At 46.2% G+C, this 22191-nt stretch overlaps 1 protein-coding gene across 1 annotated transcript in view; it reads right to left on the bottom strand.

The window, feature by feature from the left end:
- Positions 1–2489: 2489 nt before the first annotated feature.
- Positions 2490–22191, bottom strand: part of LOC147419158 (uncharacterized) — a 34310-nt gene continuing 14608 nt past the window's right edge. The window contains exons 6-12 of the mRNA XM_086505868.1: positions 21812–21952; positions 20393–20635; positions 20085–20300; positions 19946–19977; positions 4094–4370; positions 3466–3579; positions 2490–2839 (exon numbers count right to left, since the gene is read on the bottom strand). Of these exons, the coding sequence (XP_086361994.1) occupies positions 2717–2839; positions 3466–3579; positions 4094–4370; positions 19946–19977; positions 20085–20300; positions 20393–20635; positions 21812–21952 (1146 nt within the window). The 3' untranslated portion in view covers positions 2490–2716. The remainder of the gene's footprint in view (positions 2840–3465; positions 3580–4093; positions 4371–19945; positions 19978–20084; positions 20301–20392; positions 20636–21811; positions 21953–22191) is intronic.

Genomic DNA, 22191 nt, shown 5'->3' with positions numbered 1-22191 from the left:
CAACACCTTCTCCTGGTAGTCACCTGGCCTGAAAGCTGCACAGAACTGCTGTCTTAAGGCTGCCCAAGTTGCAAAATGGTTCTCTGCAAATTGGTTGTACCATTTATCTGCTAGGCCATCCAGGGTGGATGGAAATAGTACCAAGTAAGCATCTTCTCTGTTCAGCCCACGTCCCCTACAGAGAGATACAAATCTTCTTGCATGGTCGTCAGCATCTTCTGAAGACAGCCCTTTGAATGTAGGGAACTTGATGTTCACCTTGGCCAAAACACTAGCTAGTGGCTCCATGATTCCTTGCTGAGTCTGTTGCACAATAGCTTGTTGTAGAAGAATAGGAGAGAGCTTTTCTGGAGAAGGTGATCGCGAAGATGGGGAACCTAATGAAGGAATGGGTGATGTGATATGTGGAGGTATAGGTGATGAGGTTGAAGGATTTCTACAAGGTGTCAAAGGTCGTCTTCTGTGATAGTACTTCAGAGGGCTCAGTAGTGGGCTTTGACGCTCAACTGACCTCCTTGTATGTGTCATACAGTGACCTCCAAACCAACCAAGCTTTGGGCAAGAAAACCTTGAACTGGCTGAAGACTGGTCTAGACTCTACTAGACCAGACGAGTGTCTAGACCAGCTGGACCAGGGACGAGGAGGACTAGACCAAGGTCTAGACCAAACAAGTGACTAGACCAGCTAGACCAGGGTCGAGGGGGTCTAGACCAGAGACGAGGGCAAGTTGGACCAGGGCGAGAGGGGACCAGACCAACAAGGCGAGAGACTTAGACTGCACAGGCGAAGCGAAGAAACCAGCTACTCAACAGAGTGAGACTTCAGTTGAGGTCCCACCATGATCGCCAAAATGAGAGCACCTGTAGCGCGGATAATGCGTCGTGCTCTCTACAGTGTGGGTGCCCCTCAGTGCAATGAGTGTGACAATCTCACTCAAACAAATGAAAACTCTCTCAAACAAAATGAAACACAGAAACAACGGATAACACAGAAACAATGGATAACAACAGAGACACAACAGTGGACCAGAACACGTGGACTCGACTAGCTCAAAGAACCATGTACAGACTCTGGCGTGGCAGCACACTCCGCTCCAGCTCAGGACTCACAGATACAAATGGGGTGTCGAGGCTCAGATGTGCAGGGATGGTGAAGCAATGCTGTGTGTAAGACCTCCTCTAGACGACTACGTGCAAGATAAGATAGAACTGCCCCCAAAACACGACTACTCATATGTACAACCATAAGAGCCACCAACGGCCCATAAATGTCCAGCTAGCTAAGTCTATCTCCAAACTGAGTGGTGGTGGTGACCTGGCCACGATGTCCACTAGACCACCGTAGGTACCCTACCACGTGTCACTCCCAGCCCAAGGGGTCCGTCCAATGTGAACCAGACCAACTGTAGCTAACTGTCCAACTGCCTGTCCTGTGAAGTGACTGTAGCCCTGCTACAACTACAGAAGCCACAACACATAAACATACATACGAGTCTTCACTCCCAAAATCTACTCTCTAGACCCAATAAAAATAGCAATCGCATGCATGGAAAATCTCGATTGGCCAAAGCCCCGATGGCCATGCTAGCAAAATTCCTCCCCATAGACTCTGCCTTACCGGTAGTGCCAATAAAGAAGACTTGGATATTCTAAGCAAGCTGGCTAATATTAAATGCTCTGACTTGAAATGGCAGCATATTTATCTTTGGGATTTTACGGGATTCCCTGGGATGTCATTCATGTAGAATATCTGTAGCATATCTGAGTTTTGGATTAAAAAACGTAAAATCATCTTTTCTAGCCATCAGGCCAACATCCAATCGACAATGATTGGGTTTAATTGTGTGCTTGCAAGCCACAAATATGAAACATAGATTTAGAAATCAACCATCACTATGTAAAGATTGAAGAAAAGATATGTAATGAAGAGTTGGTGGGCTATGTGGAGGCCTCCCTCAAGCCTGTATATGCGTGGGAAGATGAACTCATGAAAGCTACACTGCTAGTAATCTAGACATTTAACATGACCACATCAAGGTCTCAGATGCTTACCCCAAAATGTTTGCAAGTGTTTTGGATGACCAGAAAAACAATTTAAGTGTCTTATTTTGTAATATCTTTTGTGATGGACACTTTATAGGAGGTAGTCCGCCTCAATTACTGCCAGCCAAAATGTGCATGTGAAAGCCCTCGATTAGAACGAGCTCTATCTCGTGATGATGATGTTGTAAAAAGTTTCTCCTCTTAATATATTCACATATTTACCCAAAAAGAAACATGTTTACTCCACTCGATATTCACAATTCAATATACAAAGACTGCAACTGACTCTTTTTTGTGAAGCATGTAAGTGCATACCAAGAACATGAGAACATCAGAATGCTTTGACTAACATTATTATACCGAAAGGTTTATACAGTGCCAACAAGATCGTAGCCTAGTGGTCGGGTGTTTGTGTGGGTGTGCACTTTCAAAATTCAATCTTACCTCCAAAAGAAACCAGGCTGTATACAAATAATCCAACGATACTTTCAAAATTCAATCTTACCTCCAAAAGAAACCAGGCTATATACAAATAATCATAAGTCATTCAACTTACAAAAATGTCAAAAGACCCCCCTTCAAGGGATTGATGACCTTTAATGATAGCTTAGGTAGCACTTTGCACATGAAGTGGGAGAATCTTTCCTGATTCCACAATCCCATTGAGAAACATTCAAACCATCTCAGGTGCCTGAGGTAACTCCAACTGGATTGGCACCTCCTCAAGCACATCAATTTCATCCATAGCATTTGCTGTCTCCTTCCCTTCCTCAGCTGGTACGTTTACAGGCAAGGTCTTCATAAACTCATGGTTCTAAGATTTTTTCTCAAGCTTTTACAAGGGGGGAAGATGTAAATGCAGTGGTGTTTGTTTACTTTCAGTGGATGGGCCTTGGGCCATAAATGGACCCTACTCCATGCTTTTATTCTTCATCCTGCTCGGGGTGGGCAAGCCATACTAGGCCTGTTCGTGGTCTATTGCTTCGGTGGGTCTCTTTTCTGATTGATGCTCAAATCATTCACAAGGAACATGGTTGCACACTATTTGTGTTTTGTAAATGTCTCAAGTCACTTGATATCAGATGAGGTTTTGTACATGTTTTATGTGTAAGCCATGTGCTTTACATCTTTTAATGAATTAACCATCACAAAAAAGAAAACAAAATAGGTGTCAGGTATGTATGAAGTTATCCCCAAATGGGATAGTTACCTTCAAGTCCTCGCCTGTATTGAGTTTATTCACGAAGCCCATTTTCAGTTCAAAAGACTGTCATCCTGTCTAACAGAGGTGTTCCAATGCTTGACCCAACTACAAATCAGAGTCAAGCATTTGCCAACAAGCGACCCACCGCACCCTCATTGCTAGCCTCTTAATCACAGAGTGTGTCATGTGATTTTTTGACTTTCACACAACATTGGAACTCCTGTGACCAGTATCTCTTGTTGAGGCAATCTGTAGCTAATCTCTAGATCCTCCAGTTGCTGCTTCAGATACAGCAGTAGATTGCTCCGTCGTTGAAACCTCTCACCTCCTTCCTGCAACAACAAGCAAATTGTTTGCATTAGTGCTTAAAAAGAATACCTTCAAAAAGACAAACACAATTTTATGTGCCTTTCAAGGATCTGAAACTGCATCAAATGTGTAGAAATGGTTCTCTTCAACAGAGACAATGAAGAGAAAATTTAGAAGCTCTTCATACTTAACAATACTTTGGCAAATGCACATAATTACAGCGTGATCTTGATTGGCGCCTTCCATGTCATGTACACACACTATGAATATGCTCAATTAATGAGCTTATTAGGAATATACTAAGCACAATACTCCCTCAGAATATCCTCACTTAATGATGAATATTATTTTTCAAACTCGTTGAGACATACTACGAGATGCAAATACTCTTGTACAGACACTAATCAACACTTTTATTAATGCATAATGCCAATGTTATTACTCCCTAATTAACTAGGAGAGTACTGGGTCAACATGCCTAAGTGCTTTGTATTGTGAACTGGTTTAGCATCCCTATTTGTAGAAAGTAGTAAGTACCTGGTAGTTGAGATGATGTCTCATCCACATGGCCATCTTCATTTTTGTGGAGTCCTCTATGTCTTTGCAGACCACTCGGAATTCCGGATACCAGTACTGTGGCAGCCCCTCAATGTGCTTCTGAAGCCTGTCCTTCAGCTCCGCAATTTTCTCTAGAGGAGTTCGCATGTGAATCTGGAACTCGATTGAGTCCCACATGTCTGGACTTCGATAATAATTCGAGATTGGCTTTGTGCAAAGAAGCGAGTTTGGGTAATACAGCTTCTCATTACAAGAGCTGCAGCCACCCAAAATTTAGAAAAGAAATTATCATCGAATGCAAATTTAGTGTTGTGTGTGTGTGAGCTATTGGAAATTGTCGACATGGTCATTGCATGTGCAACTTAGAATTGTCCAAAGCATAATGATGGCCTATGTGCAATTCTATTTGCCACTATTATGCTGGCCCCAGCGGTGCCTTGGGTCTCTTATGTCACGTATGTTGGAACATTTCTGGCGTACTTCATCCCACAAGAAAGGATTGCGGTTTCTATGAATGGATAAGTTATGCACGCCTAAGCGGCTGAGAGGGATTAATATTCTTGATTTACGTCGGCATGTTTTGGCTCGAAAAGCTATGCCTACACTCGTGGACCAATGACAACCATGGACGCTCATGGTTTCGCATTTATGTGATGGCATTGTCACGCAATCTTTTGGTCATTGGCATCCTTCGTATTGGGATGTCATTTTTGGACAGTTGGATGACCATTTTCCGGGATGTCCCTTCACTTCGTCTCTTGTTACGGATTGGAAGGCTGTTACCTTGCACTTATCCTGGCATGGTCGTCAATCTCTGCCAGGAAACTCACTTGGGTTGGAGAGCATCCATTGGAGAAAAGCATTGTCTCTTACCTTGGTTCAACGCTCTCCTCGACTAGCTTACTTTCTTTCACAAAAAGGGATTTGCCAGGTTGATCAAGCGGTGAATAATGCGGGACAAGTTCTTTCTTTTCCGTTTGTTGCTTTTCATTATGAGTTGGGAGCTCATTATCGACATTTGTGGCAGCAAATTCAACATCTACTTATAGATGTTTCTCTAGTGCCTCTACTGCTTGGGGACTCTCGGCTTTCTAATTAGCATCTTGGCTATATTAGGATGGACTGCATATCGGTTAGGTCTGTTTATGCCTTGATGCAGTCTGATGCATGGATTGTCGCTCATGAAAATCAATTGTTGTCACTCTCCAAATCTCAGTTGTGGTGGCAAAAAACACTCTCGCATTTGGAAGAATCACTTACCACTCAAGGAACACATTTCCTTGTGGGTGCTCTGCCGGTTGGTACTTTGTTGCATGCACAATGCATTGCTTCTGCTCGTTGTGTCTAGTGTCTTGGGGCTGACGAGTCTGTTACGCATTTGCTTTGGGATTGCCGCTGCTCCCGGAATTTCATCAGACAGGTGTCCTCTGCTCTGCACCTTTGTTTCATATCTGGAATCTTTTGGAGACGGTTTTGGATTTTTGGAGTTCTTCCACCACCACAGTCTCAGTTTGAGATGATCTTCAGTTGGGTCAGATTTTGGGTCATGTGGACCATATGGCACCAACCCAACTCTCGGATGTTTCATGCATTACAAATTGATCCTTTCCCTTCAAGTTTTTCACTCGGACAAGCCCTGCATTATGCTTATGATGTGGGAGATATCTCTCTTGAAGCTTACAGGATTTTCTTTGATTTCTTCTACCTTTCGGAGCATCGCAAAGCTCCGCTTATTGTATTTTTTTACAGTGGGTTCTCCTTGTTTTGAGGTTTCCCACTTGTAAATTAAATCATGATGTACAAAAAAAAAAGAGTGTGTGTGGTGGGTGAGAGAACCTACTTCCTTCACAATTCTTCTTCCTTCTTCGCTTTAGCTGCTGTCACTAATTTCCAGCCTTCATTTACGTTTTTAGAGCCTTCATATTATTTCAATTCTAATAATTTAGCTTTAATACTTTTCATCACCATGTATGCTCCGTATAGCACGTTTTTTGCTTTGTGTGTCACTTCATGTGAGCTACTGTATATTTTAAAGCTTATGCTGCTCCCTGCCCTTCAAGAGATTCATTCTGAGCTCAAAGTTTCCTATGAATCTTAGCCGCTGTTTTCTTCTTTCTGTACAAAGTTTCGAAGCTTGCTTAGATTTGGGGGTTTTCATGTCTGAACTTTTATCGGATTCTGACAAGGTCAACAAACGTAGAAAAATCATGGCTCTTGAACTTTCCTAAAGATTTACAGGCTCTGCATGTATGTTTGATAGAGAATTTCTCCGGTGCCTTGAAATCTTTGAAGGGTGCTTTGCCTTTGTAGCCCGGATAGTGTGTCGTGCTCTCTACAGTGGGTGCTCCTCAGTGCAATGTGCGAGACGTCTCACTCAAACAGAATGAAAACACAAGAAACAATAGATAACAGCTAATCAACACAGAGACACAGTAGCAAACCAGAACATATAACCTCGATTATCTCAAAGAACCGATACAGACTCTGGCGTGGCAGCACACTCAGCTCCAACCCAGAACTCACGGGTACAATGGGGGTGTCGAGGCTCAGATGTGCAGGGATGGTGTAGACGTACTATGTGTATAGACTCGCTACTTTAGACGAGGATGCTGGACCATACATGAAGAAGATAATAATCATGACCCGACAACTACTACTCATATGTACAACCATAAAGAGCCACCAATGGCTCATAAATGTCAGCCATCTAAGTCTATCCCCAAACTGAGTGGTGGTGACCTAGCCACGATGTCCACTAGACCACCGTCCGTATCCCTACCACGTGTCACTGCCTAGTCCAGAGAGTACGTCCAGTGTGAACAAGACCAGACCAACTGTACTAACTGTGTGTCTTGTGAAAGTGGCATTGTAGCCTGCTACAGGTTGCCCGCCACAAGACCGCCGCTCACCGTCTCGGTGAGAGGAATACTGAAAAACTATGAAAGAAAACCACTAGGTACTGCATATGTACAATGGTCAGGTCCTGAATTTGTCATCCAAGAGATAGAGTTGTGGCCATTGCTGCACCCGAAGAATCAGACTCTGGAGGTGGAGCCATCAGATCGATGGGAAAACTCTGGACTCTATGAGTGCTCTCCACAAACCGACTCTCAGCGAAAGGAGCAGCCACCTTCTGCTCGGCGAATGGAAGTACCTGGCTTGAAGTGTACTGAGGCCGCCGACTCGCACACCCATGTCAATGTGCGGCTGCGAAGCCGTCGCAAGGAGCCGTCTGTGAGGAGGACATGTGCGGTAAGGAGCCAAAGATGCCAGGGTGCTGAAATCCCTGAGGGTAGTAGTCAAACTGTAGTAGCACCTCCCCCAAACTGTCGATGACTGTACTCTCCATATCCCATGGGCGTCTGTACTGATCTAGCGAGACGAACCCACCCATATCCCATGGTAGCCTGAGGGCTGCATCGGCAAGACGACAGTGTACGTAGGCCTGCAGAGATGAAGGTGGTTAGGGGCCGAGGGAGGGCGCTAAGTAGACAGGCTAGGGAATGAGGGGCGAGAGGTTCGATAGGGGCGGACAGGGTCGAGGGTTGGTCAGGGGAACGAGGGGTAGAAAGGGCTGTATAGGTTAGGGCGACGGATAGATAGTAGGGCCGAGAGGTAGATGGGGGGGCGAGGGAGTGCTGGTGAGGGGAGCGAGGACTAGATAGGGGGCGAGGGGTAGATGAGGTGGGGAGGGGGGGGGCGAGGGTAGATAGGGGGTGAGCAGGCAGGGTGGGTAGGGGGCGGTTAGGGGGCAAAGGGGCACAGTGCACGAGAGAGAGAAAGGAGAAGGGGAGAGAGAGGGAGAGATAAAAGTTGTATTGTTAGCCAGAATAAAAAATTTGTCGGCTTCTCTTTAACTAGGATGTGGTGCTTCTCCTTAACTAGGATGTGGGCAATCAGAAAGGTTAGAGCAAACACGCCCAGCTAGAGCAAACTTGCATGTATGTGTGAGAGAGAGGGGGAAGAGCAATGAAAGGAGTAGAGCAACAGGAGTGAAGCATATTGAAAGAGTGTTACGAAAGAGATCGCACAGGAAAGGCAAAGAAATAGATTGGTGTGTGTGAGAGCTCACCAAGAGAGAGAGAGAGAGAGAGAGAGAGAGAGAGAGAGAGAGAGAGGGGAAGGGAGATACAGCAGAGCATGTTTGAACGTGTTAGGAACAATACCAAAAATCAAAGATCTATCCGACGAGAGTTGAACCTTGGACATTCAACAAATCCACGAGGAGAGAGAGGCAATAGAAACAAAGCAGTAATGCTGGATCTTAGTAGGACTCCAAAAACCCAATTCTATCAATGAGAGGAGAGCAAAATGGATGCATGCAGTAAAACAAGGAGAATTTTAAAGATAACACTGATTACAACTGAGATGAGAACTGACTTGAGAGAGGGAAAATGGAAAGTCGGAGAGAGCTGAGGACCGGACAGTCATACCGTTGCTCGGGGGAAAGATAACATGACCACATTTCTAAAGAGTCACGCAAGTGAGTGATAGCACTTAATTCTTGATCCATTTACCAGTGGTGAGGGAACACCTGCCAGAGTGACTAACTAGACAGCCCCCTATGGCAAAATCTCTTGTACCATGAATGGCCCTTGCCAAGCTGGGACCAGCTTCTTAGCTCTTTTCAGATATTTAGCTTGATAGAGTAGCACCAGTGTTCCTTGCGTTATTTTCGGCTTTCTGAGATGGCGATTATTCCACGCTATTTGTCTGCAGAGCCTCAGTCAGAGTGTCAGAATGCATGCAGAGAGCAGGTGTGGGCACAGATGCCTTGACTGAGGAGATGCGCCAGAGGCTTGAGCTGCCTCTTCAGCTAGAGGAGCTACACGCGGCTCTTAGAGGACTGCCCCGTGGTAGCTGTCCAGGTGAGGATGGGGTGACTCCCAACTTTTTCTTGGAGTACTGGGACTTGCTTGGCTCAGACGCTTTTCAGTACATCCTGCACATAGGAGAGATGCCTGACAGCATGAGTGAGGGCCTAATCTACCTCATTCTCGAGGGTGGCTCCTTGGATGAGATTCGACAGTGGCGACCCATCACCATCTTCAACTCATCCTACAAAATTCTTGCCAAGGCTCTGAGTTTGAGGATTTAGCCACTTCTTGAGAGCATTATACATGGGACACAGACACGTTTTGTCAAGGAGCGTAGTATCCTTGACAACATCCTTACTTTTTGGGAGGCTTCTACCCTTGCGCGGCTCCGTAGTGAGGATCTGGTGATACTTCTTCTCGATTTTGAGAAGGCCTACGATAGAGTTGACTGGGACTTTTTGGAGGGCACTCTACGCAGGATGGGCTTCTCACATGCTTGGATCAAAGGTGTGCCAGCTCTGTACAGGCGGGCACACAGTCAAGTACTTTTGTCAAGAGGTAGAGGTGATAGTTTCATGCTCACACGAACGGTTAGATAGAGCTGCCCTCTTGCCCCCTTCCTCTTTCTGTTCTATGCTGAGGCGATGAGCAGGTTTTTGGTTTCACAGCAGGTTGGTTTACGTGGCTTGGCGCTCCCTATTCGCAAAGATGAGCTGCTGGATGCTGAGTTTGCAGATGACTCAGCCTTATACTTGGATGGCTAGGAGGCCAACCTTCACAGGTGTGAGCAGGCTCTTGAGACCTTTTGTTGTGCAGCAGGCGCACTGATCAACTGGAGAAAGACAGTGGCTTTCTCGATTGGTAGTGCTCCTACGCCGGATTGGATGCCAGGTGCAAGTTTCGGATGGATTCCCCCAGGGACTATAGTTCGATACTTGGGCTGTCAGGTTTGCTTGGACCTATCTCCCGAGCAGCAGATTGCTCCCCTCCTCTTGTCCATCAGGAGGAAGTTGTTGCATTGGAGCTCCGCACGACTTTCTCTAGCAGGCAGAGTTGTGGCCAACCAGGTTTTGTTGGCTACTATGAGGTACATCACTTCTTGTTGGATCTTTTCGAGTTCTTGCATCATTTAGGTTGAGAGGCTGATCAGGAACTTCCTTTGGTCAGGGCGTGACACTCAGATAGCCCGGGCCAAAGTGGCATGGCAAGTCATCATTCTTCCTTGTTCTCAAGGAGGGTTGGGGATCATAGACCCAGCACAGCAAAGCAGAGCCCTTCTAGGGAAGTTCATCGTCAGAGGACTTCTTCTAGGAGAGGACCCCTGGAAGGAGTTCTTACTTCAGCAGCTTAGTGCTAAACTGCCTCACACTAGAGGCCCCTGCCGACCTTCGACCAGATGGATTTTCACAAAGATACGCAAACTTGGCTTGAGTAGGAGACTCGAGGACCGCTTCGCTGTGAGTCTGCTCCGATCCTGGGAGCAGCTGCGGAGAGGCCTGGAGCAGCGTCAGCCTACTAGCACAGAGGAGCGCTTGAGACAGCCCCTTGTTTGGAACCCCATGGTTAGCACTCAGAGAGGCCACTTTGTTGGTAGTAGGCCTCATGTTTCTTGAGGTCCCATGGCAAAGGGTCCAACACACACTTTAGGTGACTGGCTACAGTTCTCAAGCTTGTCAGAGGAGCTGCAGGGCATCCAGCTTCAGGGCATGAGAGGGGTGTAGAGCATGTGTCAGGACATCTCAGAGGCAGTACCAGCTGAGTGGCTCGCTCCTCTCGAGTCAACAGTGCCCACATGGATGGGAGCCTTCACGCGACTGGAGGTTCTCCTCGCAGTTCAGGCTTGCTCAGAGACTATACCCTCCCTGTTTTTCGAGTTACAGGGTGAGTGTCAGTTACACCGAGTTTCAGTAGAGGCCCCACAGGTGGCAGAGTGTTGTTTTCAGAGGATCCGAGTTGTGGGCATCTGTGGGAGGACCTGTGTCATAGATCCTGACCCGGCAGCTCTAGAGACTGGCTACTGGAGACTGTGGGCTTGGGAGAGTTGTTCATTGGCACGAGTGCAATGGGATCCTAGAGAGTGGTTTTGGAGGGATCCTTTCTCCTCAGCAGATCATCCAGGTGTCCCTTTCTTTCAGTACACTACTTGAGTGGAACGTCACATACTGGCAGCACGGAGATAGGCTCATCCTGCTGCAGCACCTCATTGAGGGTCTCACAGCCGAGTTCTTGTCAGCTTTTTGGGGGACTCCAGACAACCGAGGCGAGTCACTTTGTTCCAGTGGCTGGTTGCACATCGAGCTACAGCAGTTGGGAGCTGGCTTGTACATAGTGGTCTCAGCATCATACGCAGCTTGTGACCATCTTGTGGAGAGTCAGCGTCACTGTCTTTGGGACTGTCCTTTGGCACAGCAGGTTTGGCTTCGTGTTCTTCGACTGATGCCAACTCTTTCCATAGCTCGGAATACACTTGGGGGGCAACTGCTTGGTCCACTCTCATGGGCCCAGCACTTCAGTTTGAGCTATCCTCCACCAGCAGGATGATAGTGATGGAGGGGGGTCGCCCTACACTCCAGCCTGCTACAAAGCTTACTCCACAGGAGTGGTGCAGTGAGAGAGAGGAGTGTTGGGAGCTCATCTGCGGCCTGACACTCTGGTTCATATGGCGGGCCCGCTGCTTCCGCATCTTCGAGGCTCTCCCAGTACCACCAGCAAAGACTGTTCGGGATCTTTGGCTTGAGCTGATCCATACTCTCAGAGGACAGTTCAAGAGACTCTAGGGCAGCTCCCACCCGCATGTGGGAGCGCAGAGATGCTTTCCTTGGACTCTGGCGCCCTAGGCCTTTTTTCACCATGGTCCAGGATGTGCTCAGATGGCACTACCGTCCATCTGTGTGGCTCTTCCCTCCTCCCATCTATTGATTTAGCCTCATTGTACATATGTTTTTTTTTCATTGGGAGAGTCTCCCCCTCATGAGTGTTGTAGCCCTTTCTTGTAGAGGTAGTTGTAGCCCTATGGGCAGTTTCATTAACTAATAGAAGGATCTTTTTCTCGGAAAAAAAAAGAAGTCTGAGCAGTAGTTACTCTCAGCACCTCCTAGGCTACAGTCTGGGGGGCGTTTGGTTGTAAAAGGCATCTATATCTCATGGTCCGGACCTTTTTAGGTTATTTGCGGGAGTGATGAGGGAGTCGTTGAACAGCTCATGGCCCGGACTTGGATGGTTATTTGCGGGGGCGGGGGGGGGGTGGTTCATCGGCGGCTTTATGTTTCTATGTCTTGTAACATGCATTTGTGTTGCATTGTGATGTGCCAACCACTGAATATTCCTAATTGGATGAGATTGCCTGGGTATGTAAAATTTTAGTGCATCAAGACACCCATGGAAGATCAGTCCGGTCTAGGTGTGATGGCTAATTTTACTACACCGGAATATCAAGAGTTCTAATCTGGACGAAAGGAGAAGCCAACTTCTTGATCAAAAGAGCCGAAAGGAGAAGCCAACTCCTTAACAAAAAAGAAGAGCAAATTGATTGTCCTCAAAATGGCCCTCTGAAATTTTTGAGCTAACTCGAGTTGTTTTGCAGATATGCTGTAATCTCTGCGATTACTCTCTTTCAAGAAGGGGGATGTCACACACTGCGGATGTGTCAAAGCCCTAAAGAATGGAGCCAACTTGCAGATCCCGGCCGAGGAGCCTAAACCCTAAGAAGAACAAGTAACCAAAGAAGAAGTCCTACCAACTTATGGGGAGTCGGGACCCCGTCCGATGGGGCCCCAGTGACATAAAGGATTAAAAATAAAGCAGGACCTGCACACATGCGTAGCAGCCGTTGTGCCGGGTCAATGATCCCCAGCCCCCCCAAGAACATGGTAAGGTGATAACCTGCCAAGCCACTTTGGCCCGGGCTAGCTGGGTGTCGTGCCCTGACCACAGAAAGTTTTTAATCAGCCTCTCCAACCGGGTGATACAGGAGCTCGAGAGGATCCAGCAAGACGTGATGTACGGTGTACCACATAGTAGCCAACAGCACCGGGTTGGCCACTACAACTCTGCCTGCCAAAGAGAGCTATGTTGAACTTCAGTGCAGCAATTTCCTCTTGATGGACAAGAGGAGAGGAGCAGTCTGCTGCTCACGCGACAAGTCCAACTGAGATAACGTACTTGAGTCCTTGGGGGAATCCACCCGAAGCCCTCACCTGGCGACCAATAAGGCGTAGGAACACTACCAACCCACAAAGCCATTGTCTTCCTCCAACCGATCAGTGCTCTTGATGCACAACAAAACACCTCAAGAGCCTGCTCGACTGTGCAAATTGGCCTCCTAGCCCTCCAAGTACATGTTGTTAGCAAACTTAGTGTCAAGTAGCTCGTCTCCCCTAATAGGGAGCTCTAAAAAACCACGCAAGCCAACCTCCTATGAAGTCAAAAATCTGCTCATCGGCTCAACATAGAAAAGAAAGAGGAAGGGGGCAAGAGGGCAACCCTGCCCAACCAAATGCGTGAGCATGAAGCGCTCCCAGCACCTGACTATGTAGAGAGCAGACACACCTCTGATCCAAGCATCTAAGAACCCCATCCTATGTAAAGTGCCCTCCAAAAAATCCCAATCAACTCTGTCCTAAGCCTTCTCAAAATCGAGGAGGAGACTCACAAGGTCCTCTCCTCGGAGAAGCACCAGGGTAGACGCCTCCCAAAAGGTGAAAATGTTGTCAAGGATATTACGCTCCTTGACAATATAAGGAAATACCGAAAGGGGCGCCAAGGTTTGGGGCCAATGCTCTCTCTCGGGGTGAAACTCCGCCAGTCACCCTCTCATGTGTCGTGCACCTCTTTCAGTTCCATTGTTATTTGAAGTGCTTAGAGTTGTTCAATCTGTTCTTTCCGTTGGCAAGCGGTGCCCGTCCCCGTGACAGTGGTATGAGAGCTTCAGGTGTGTGCTTTTTTGAAAGCATACCCATCCTACCAAAGAGCAGACAGAGCAAGATGGCGCTTCCAAGCTTTACATGAAACTTTACTAAAGAATCTTCGTCTCCCGACTCGGGACTTATTAGCCACTCTTCCAACCCAGACTTATTAGCCACTCCCACCATTACTCCATCGCGCATCAAAAGCTATGGTGAATCAATAAGAAGAATCAAAAATCTCTTGAGCCACCTTTTTTTTCTCAGAGACAATGCTATGCAGTGATGGATGTCTATAGCTACCAAGCCGCTCACTCCAAGGACTTGGCAAGCTTTCAAGGAAAATTTTTTGCCCGAAATTACATGCCTTCAGACATCTTCCTTCGGAGTGTAGCTTCTAGCAGAGTGGGGTATCCTGAAATGCTTGCCACAGAAACCCTAACAGATTATAACTTGAAATTTCTCGACATTTCTCAGTAAGTGTCTCTTCTCGAACCGAAAACCTTGGAGGTCCAGTGTGATTGGTATATCTTGGGGCTACCCACTCCCTCAGGAACACTATCTATCGAGGCTTGTTTCGACTATTCAAGAGCTTATGGGCCATGTTGCGGTCGGCTACAACCGTATGGAAGAAATCTAACACTAATTTTGGTACAAGTTTTAGGATAGAAGCTCTGTCGACTTTCAAGCCCGACTAATATTGAGAATGATTTTTTAGTTTGAATTAGCAGTTTTCTGAATTTTATTTGAGAACTTGTTTGGTGATCCTGTTTGGAATTTGTTTGACATAAATGGTATTTGTTTCGAACCCGTCTTGGTGCCAATTTAAATTGTTTGACTCTGGTTTTAATATTGGTTTTAATGCTCGGTGATTTACTCCCAAGTGGAGTAGTGAGAAATGTTGTTTTGGTATTGTCTGAACCTCGGAACAACGAAGATGGGATGTCAGGGAGCGTTTTGTTGTATGTTGGAAAACCTCCGAACAACGCAGAGACGGGATGTCTGGGGAGTGTTTGGTTGTATACTTGAACCTCCGAGGGACGCAAGCTGCCGAGGGGTGATGAGGTAGTCGTTGAGTAGCTTCATACCGCAGACCGACTGTCTCAGGGGAGTGCTCGGCGACGTTGTTTGTTGTGTCTTGTAACATGCATATGTGAGCATTTGTGTTGCATTGTGACGTGTCAACCGTTGAAAAATTCCTAATTGGATGAGATTGCCTGGGTATGTAATTTTAGTGCATCAAGACACATGTTGGAGATCAGCACGGTCTGGATATGACAGCAAATTTTACTACACCAGAATATCAAGAGCTCCAATCTGAAATGAGACTCCTTATTGGATTTGTTTTTTTTGAGAAGCTAGCGACCTAAGATATCAAGAGCTCCAATATGGATTGAGAAAACCGATTGTCCCTCAGAATGTCCCTTGGAATGACCCTCGGAATTTTTGAGCTAACTTAAGTTGTTTTGCAGATATGATGTATCGCGGACGATTACTTTCTTTCAAGAAGGGGAGATGTCACAAACTGCTAACAGTCAAGCCACTGAAGAACGGAGCCAACCTGCACATCCTGGCGAGGGGCCTAAACCCGAAGATGCAGCAACAGAACAAGAAGAAGAAGCGGAAGAATTTCCCACCAACTTATGGGATCCCGTCTGATGGGGCCCAAGGAACTTAAAGAGATTAAATAAAGCGAGACCAAACACTCTTCAACTCTCTTGCATAGCTAATGACATGGCAGACCTATACGGATGACCGGGATTTTGTATTGGATTGCTGACGTGGACGACAATTCTAAATCCCACATTTAATGCTGGCTATGTAGACGTGCACCAGTACAGATTTTCGTAATTTGCGCTAGCAGCTTTTCACGCCAGTTTTTGAGACGAGATTCTTCTGAGTTTCAAAGCTTTTCATGTAACTTCTTTTCATGCCCAAGGGCCTTTAAGTACAAGCCAAGGGCTCATTCTTTGGAACTCTTTAGTGTGGAGATGCAGAGCTTGGAGGACCGGCATTGTACTGAGTTCAAGCAATATAAGAAATACCGCAGGGGGCGCCAAGGTTTGGGGCCAGTGCTCTCTCTCGGGGTGGAACTCCGCTACTCCATGTCTCATGTGTCGTACATCTCTTTCAGTTCAGTTGTTATTTGAAGTGCTTAAAGTTGTTTAGTCTGTTCTTTCCGTTGGCACGTGGTGCCCGTCCCGTGACACCTCCAGCATGTTGAAGTCTCCCCCAACAAACCACTGCTTTGCATGTGGCAAGGACTCTACAATATGTGACGAAAACTCAGCTCGTGCATTGGCTGCATAGACGTTCAAGAAGCCCATGAGGCAACCCTGAGCCTGCATAGTAATCCATTGGGCCATTCCTGACACAATAATACCTCTGCCCACAATTGCCTGCTGCCATGAGTCCGCAATAGTCATACAAACCCTTCCTTGAATGCCTCTAGGCCCAAATGCAGCTGACCAAAATGTCTCATAACGACCACGCAAAATCTGACCACATCGTCTAATGCGGCTCTACAAAGATGATGCTCCTGAAGCATAAGAATATCAATCATACCACCCACAAGGCATCACTGAAGCTTCTGACGCAAGCGACCCCGCTGACGCTCAAACTAGGGTCCACCTAATCCCTGCACATTCCATGAGACGATCCATATGGAGCCCGTCAGAGAAAACTGGTGCTGCAACAACAGCCAACCTAGCTATCTTCGAGGCCAGCTTGGATAGGGAGTAATCTGCATCCGAGCGACCCCGAGATAGTCGTGACCGTAGAGTCTGTCCAGCCTAGGCCTAAGAAGAGTGTGCCGTCCGTCAGGCTACATCCTTTGTCTAAGAGTCCTCATGTACATATACATAGCATGGTGGGCTCTGCGAACAAAAAATTGTACCACATTGTGCCTACATCCTGCTGTGTCCGGAGGTATCACCGAGAACTTAGCCAACGGCCACAGTCCGTATCAAATCTGTCATTCCCAAGTCTCCCGTGTGATGAGAGAACTTGAGAGCCTGAGCCTGAAGCCAGTCCATCACTGAGTCTGGAATCCACTCAGTCTGGTCCTTGCCACACAAAGGGAAAGAAAAACCAACCGCTATGTCCAAAGCCTTTGCCCCTCCGGCTGCTACAAAAGGCACATGGATTCTGAAGCAAGCCCCCTATAGTTTGGAGAGGAGTCGCCGAGGAATTGTGTGAAGTCGTAAGCGAAGAAGTCCCACCAACGACGGATGTTGAAACTTGTCAGTCCTCAAGGGACTGCGGCAAAAGGTGACGTCTACACGAGAAGGGGGGGTCCGCAGGAAAGTCTACTCCTTTCTCGCCAAGCGGCTCGTAGCAAAAGCGCTGCCAAGAGACCTCCTAGCAAACGATGAAGGTCCTATCCCCTGAGCCCCGGCTGTGAGGCAAGAGCGAGAGAGGGTGAAGGAGCAAGGGGGCTCGTGGGTGGAATGGGAGGGGAGGGGGCGGTAACAGGGAGAATGGGGGGAGGAGGAGGAGATGGAGGCGGGGGGGGAGGGGCAAGGTGGGCCGGTGGGTGGCACGGGAGGAGGAGCGGCTGTCAGTGGCGAAGCTAAGGTGGATGGGGGTATCTGTGGGCTCGTCCTGCTGTAGGGATCAAAACGGTTCCCTGTGGAAATCCATTGTTGTAAGCCTGGTGTAGGACGACCAACAGGGGGGGCGAACTGGCGTGGTGGTCTCTAGCGATGTCGACCACAGACCTGCTGCCAACTCTCTTCTCCTTGGGCACCAGGCTTGGAGGAAGAACCTGCCTGAGCTCTCTGCGTGGACAGGCCTAGGTCAGATGGCCCATTTGTCGACAAATGAAGCATTGACTTTGGTGCCTTCTCGCATATAAAGAAATTCTTATGTGGTTTACTATTCGCAGATACCCACCCACCCGTTCGTAATTGCGAACTGTGGAGTAAAAAATGTGACATACCGGATTATGGTAATGTATACCCAGGAATAAACTTCATATGGATGTGCCTCTTTGGCAAGCAAAGCCCTTCAAATTCATCATGACTTTAAACCAAATCCTCCTCAATTCTACCACACCCGCCTCTCTCTTGCAGACTATGAACACCCTCGATACATCACCAAGGTGGTCTCTTGTATGCTAACCCATCTCTATGACGCAATCCTGTGAGGGTAAACCGAGCCCATCGGAAGTTGTACGCAAGGTTCTCGCGGTCATGGACGTCTTGCTTTACAAATGGCAATGGCCGTGTCTAAGGTTTCTCCTCTAGAGAGGTGTCTATGATAGGGTAAATTAGTGGATGAGGATGTAGAAACCGTTGGAGCTGTGGTACTAAACATTTATGTAAGTGCTCCTTGTATTGGCAGCATGGGACTCATTGCTCTCGTCCCTCGGTAGATTCTCTCTATGACACCTAAGTTCCAATAAAAGGAGCACAAACACTCTTATGTCAAAGGACAGGAGCTAAGGTCCCTATAGGAGTCTTACTGCAACCACGTTGACATGTGCATACCATCATCTAGAGTCTCCCAGCATGGCTAGCTATTGAGATGACTCAATACCAATCTAGCATAACGATGACTTGGAAGCTTCCACCAGCCATGTATCTATGATAATGATTTATTAAGTGCCTCAACCACAAGTGGTGTAGCTCCCAATTCCACTATGTCAACCTCACGTGGCATTGCGGCCTCACATTGGATCATTCTAGAGATCATATCTCTCCATCCACATACATCCGACCACACAACTATGATGGTCAAGATCAGGTACGAAATATGTAACCCATACAACAATGTGGATGCCACCAATGTATCAAACCATAGCTTGGTGTGGGTGTCACAAAGTGATGACGTGCAATGCCCAATTGGAAGAGAAATGGCCGAGTGGACAAGAGAAACTGAACCCAGGAGAACTTTGAAGAAGTTGTGGCCGGGGTCGAGGGGCCTAAAAAGGGGTAAGGATTTAAAAATCCTAACACAACAACTTAAAGAACTTACGGAGCAAACTCAAAGATTCATTCACAAGTTTCAATCAAGGTTGGAAGCATGGCTCGCTGCTGCTGACCCGCTCCCTTGCGCACACAAAGATTCCATGTCATTGCCCCCCCCCCAGCCCCCCCCCCGCTCCTTCCCCGTCGCGCCCTCGCTCGCTGCCCCAGCCCCGTGCACCATCGCTGCCCATCAGCCTCATTTTGCCACGTTGCCCCTGCCGATGGAGGGCTCTGCTCCAATCTAGAGGGACTCGACGGAAGCCCCCTCACCCAACCCCACGGACCCACCATCCGACTTGCTCTTTCGCAAATAGAGCAAGCGAGCTTAGAGGCAGAGGTGGCGCGCCTTTAAGCCACGTCTGTTATCTGCAAGATCATCGGCACCCGACCTAGCAGAAGAGAGGTGCATGGGTTAGATCATCGACGTTCAGCTTCTCGCACGCGGCTACTATGAGATAGAGTTTGAGACTACTGAGATGGCGTCCAAGGTCATTGTGATGAGTCTCTTGGCCCTTCCAGCAGCTAGAGCTCATTTTCGACAGTGGCGCCATGGATTTGATCTAGCTACCGATACTGTTGTCGAGAAGGCAGACCTACCCATCTCAGTCTGCTTCCCAAAATTGAGGAGAGAGTACCTCCCGCTCCTTTCCAAGATTAGTTCAAAGATTGGGACTGTCTTGGAGACACCTCGCACGACAGCTTCTGTTGCTGCCAAAGCAGCTGGCATACCTACAATACGCGTTCTGGTTCGAGACACCCACACCCTCTTGAAGGTCGTTTTACTACCTCGGGTGAGTGGTGGTTGGCTCTGTCAAAATGTGGAGTATTCGGGCCTCTCCTCTTGAGGCAACCCCGCATGGACATGCAGCCTATATCTTTAGAGTATTTAAGGAGATTTTTCTTTCTAATTCAGCTGGAAATTCATTAAAATTATGCTTCCCTTTTTGTGTGACACTTAATGATGAGAGATATCATCACCAACTGTACCTTGTTCTGGTCTCATGGACCATTTTGGATTTAAAAGAAAGTACTACTATATCTTTCTCTCCCGCATGTCTTCAGGTTTCTTACTACCCGTACATCAATGTATTTCTTGTTAAAAAAAGTCCAATCAGCAAAAAAATAGGGAGTACATATGCTCACCTGAGTAGTACGGTATTTAGAATGTTCATTTCCTGTTCAGAAAAAAAAATGTCCTTAGAATAGTGGTCAAACTCGGGCATAATCTCCTGTGCAGCCAAAAAATTGAAACCTACAAAAGACAATTCATAAACTGCAATACCTCTACGAGCATTGTCTGACCGTCCACCACAACACGATCTCCTACATCAAATGGGTGTGTAACAAAGAGGAAAATCAAGGACTCAAACACATTTTTTGCCGAGTTTCCAAACATGAATACAGAGGGCAGGACAAGTGATGTGAAAAAGACTAGTATTTTTGGTGTTTCAACTCCAAGTATCAACACAAACACTGGAATCAGGATCATTATAAGCACCTGATAAAAAAAAGGTTTGTTTACTTAAGATTATCCTTGCTCCTGTGAAACTTCTTTATGTTAATCCCCTTGATTTGTTGCCATATACATACCGCATTTAACAGTCTATGCAGCTTCTCCACAACTGTTTTATTATCATTCAATGTCAAACAAAGGGCCCTTCTTTCTGTATAAACATTGACGACCCATTTTATGAATGACTCTTTTGTGATCTCTCCATTTTCTGTCGTTTCAAACATGGCAAAAGCCCTGGCTAAGTGCTCCTCTGGTAAAAAATAGATGAAGTTCTGGAGAGTGATTCTCTTTTGTCCATGTTTAGCCATGTTGTTAAAAACCTAGACACATGTAATTTTGAAACAAAATGTTATTTGACAAGAACTCCACTCTAACTGATAAAATTATGAAAAGCCACCTCAAAATGTCTCCTTTCATTTGAATCCCATTGAGTCACAGATTGCCATTTACAAAACTCTCAAACACAGACATTTCTACATATTTATTCTTGGAAAAATTACCTGAATACCCCCCAAAATTTGTGCCTTTTTTTACAAGGAATTGCTCCAATTTCCCCAAAGAGAATATAAAAAAGCATAAACACATATTTAGATAGTTGTTAGCCAAAAGTAATCTCCCACATACCCAAAAATGTAGCATTTACGTGTGTTAATATCAAGCTATTTGATCTCTTGACTCCATAATACCATCAAGAATCCACATTTTGACATGCTCAACTGTTTGAATAGAGTGCTTTGTATGGAAACTTGTAAAAGATTATCGTTTTTGCCATGTTTTCTATTATCACGAAAGGTAGATTGGGTTTTTGGAAAATGTCAAGGATATATTGGGCATTTTAAATTTTTAGTTCAAACTTGAGGGGTATTTTGGTAATTCTTTAGCAGGTATGTCTATCATTGAGCTTGTAGCCAGAGAGGATTTTACAGCTTAGGATGTATATCTATCATTGAGCTTCTAGCCAGAAAGAGATTTACAACTTCTTGCACCTATCTGAAAAAACAAATTGCAAATCAGCCCATGTGACACACAGTTTTAATTTAAAAACTATGTCTACGCAAAGACCAAGCACATCCTCTCCTCTCTTCTTGTCCCTGAACAAAACTATTTGCAAGACCACACAGTTTTAATTAAAAAACTATGTCTACGGAAAGACCAAGCACATCCTCTCCTCGCTTCTTGTCCCTGAACAAAACTACTTGAAGTCTTGCAAAGAGCTTCAACCTGCCATAGGCATCATCCTCGGTATTCAAAGGACCTTGTATATTACCTGCACTCTGGACTACATTGTTCACTAGAGAACCACAAAAAGATGTTTACAACGTTGCCTACCACTCTCTATCACAGCACTAAGTTGGTTGCCTCAGCTGCACCCCTTGGATGAAATCGGATTTTTTCAAATGGAGCTGCACTAAAAAATCAAGATTTGGTGGAATCATGCAGCGCATGCAAGCACATTGTTAATGTAGAATCCAAAAAATGCTTTAAAGTAGAAATACCTGTTTTGCAGCAATTCTTGCTTGAACCTCACTATTTATTGTTGCATCACCTTTCTCATGGGACAAAATAGACGAGTAAGCCTTTAAATTTGTACTCCTAATTGTCCTCATTAGCTTTTTCAGTGTCCAAACTGAAACTGTCTGCATAAAAAAGTTATCAAACATTTCTTAAGCTTCAGGTGCTTTAGTTTTGTACATCTACAATCGAGATAAAGTGTAAAAGTTTCTCAACGCAGTCCCCAGAAATGTTAAGAGTGATCAGGAAGTTTAAAGTTTCTAGTTTTAGAGAGAACATGCATTTGAAAAAGGAACACTAAGATTTCAGGAGTTTCAAACACACGCATACACACATTCTTTTTCTGGTGGAATTGTATATTATG

This window comes from Adiantum capillus-veneris, chromosome 29 (assembly GCF_014529385.1).
Source record: "Adiantum capillus-veneris isolate H3 chromosome 29, ASM1452938v2, whole genome shotgun sequence".
Classification (NCBI taxonomy): Eukaryota; Viridiplantae; Streptophyta; class Polypodiopsida; order Polypodiales; family Pteridaceae; genus Adiantum; species Adiantum capillus-veneris.
The sequence above is the reverse complement of the archived record's forward strand: the minus strand, read 5'-3'. Positions and strand labels throughout refer to the sequence as shown.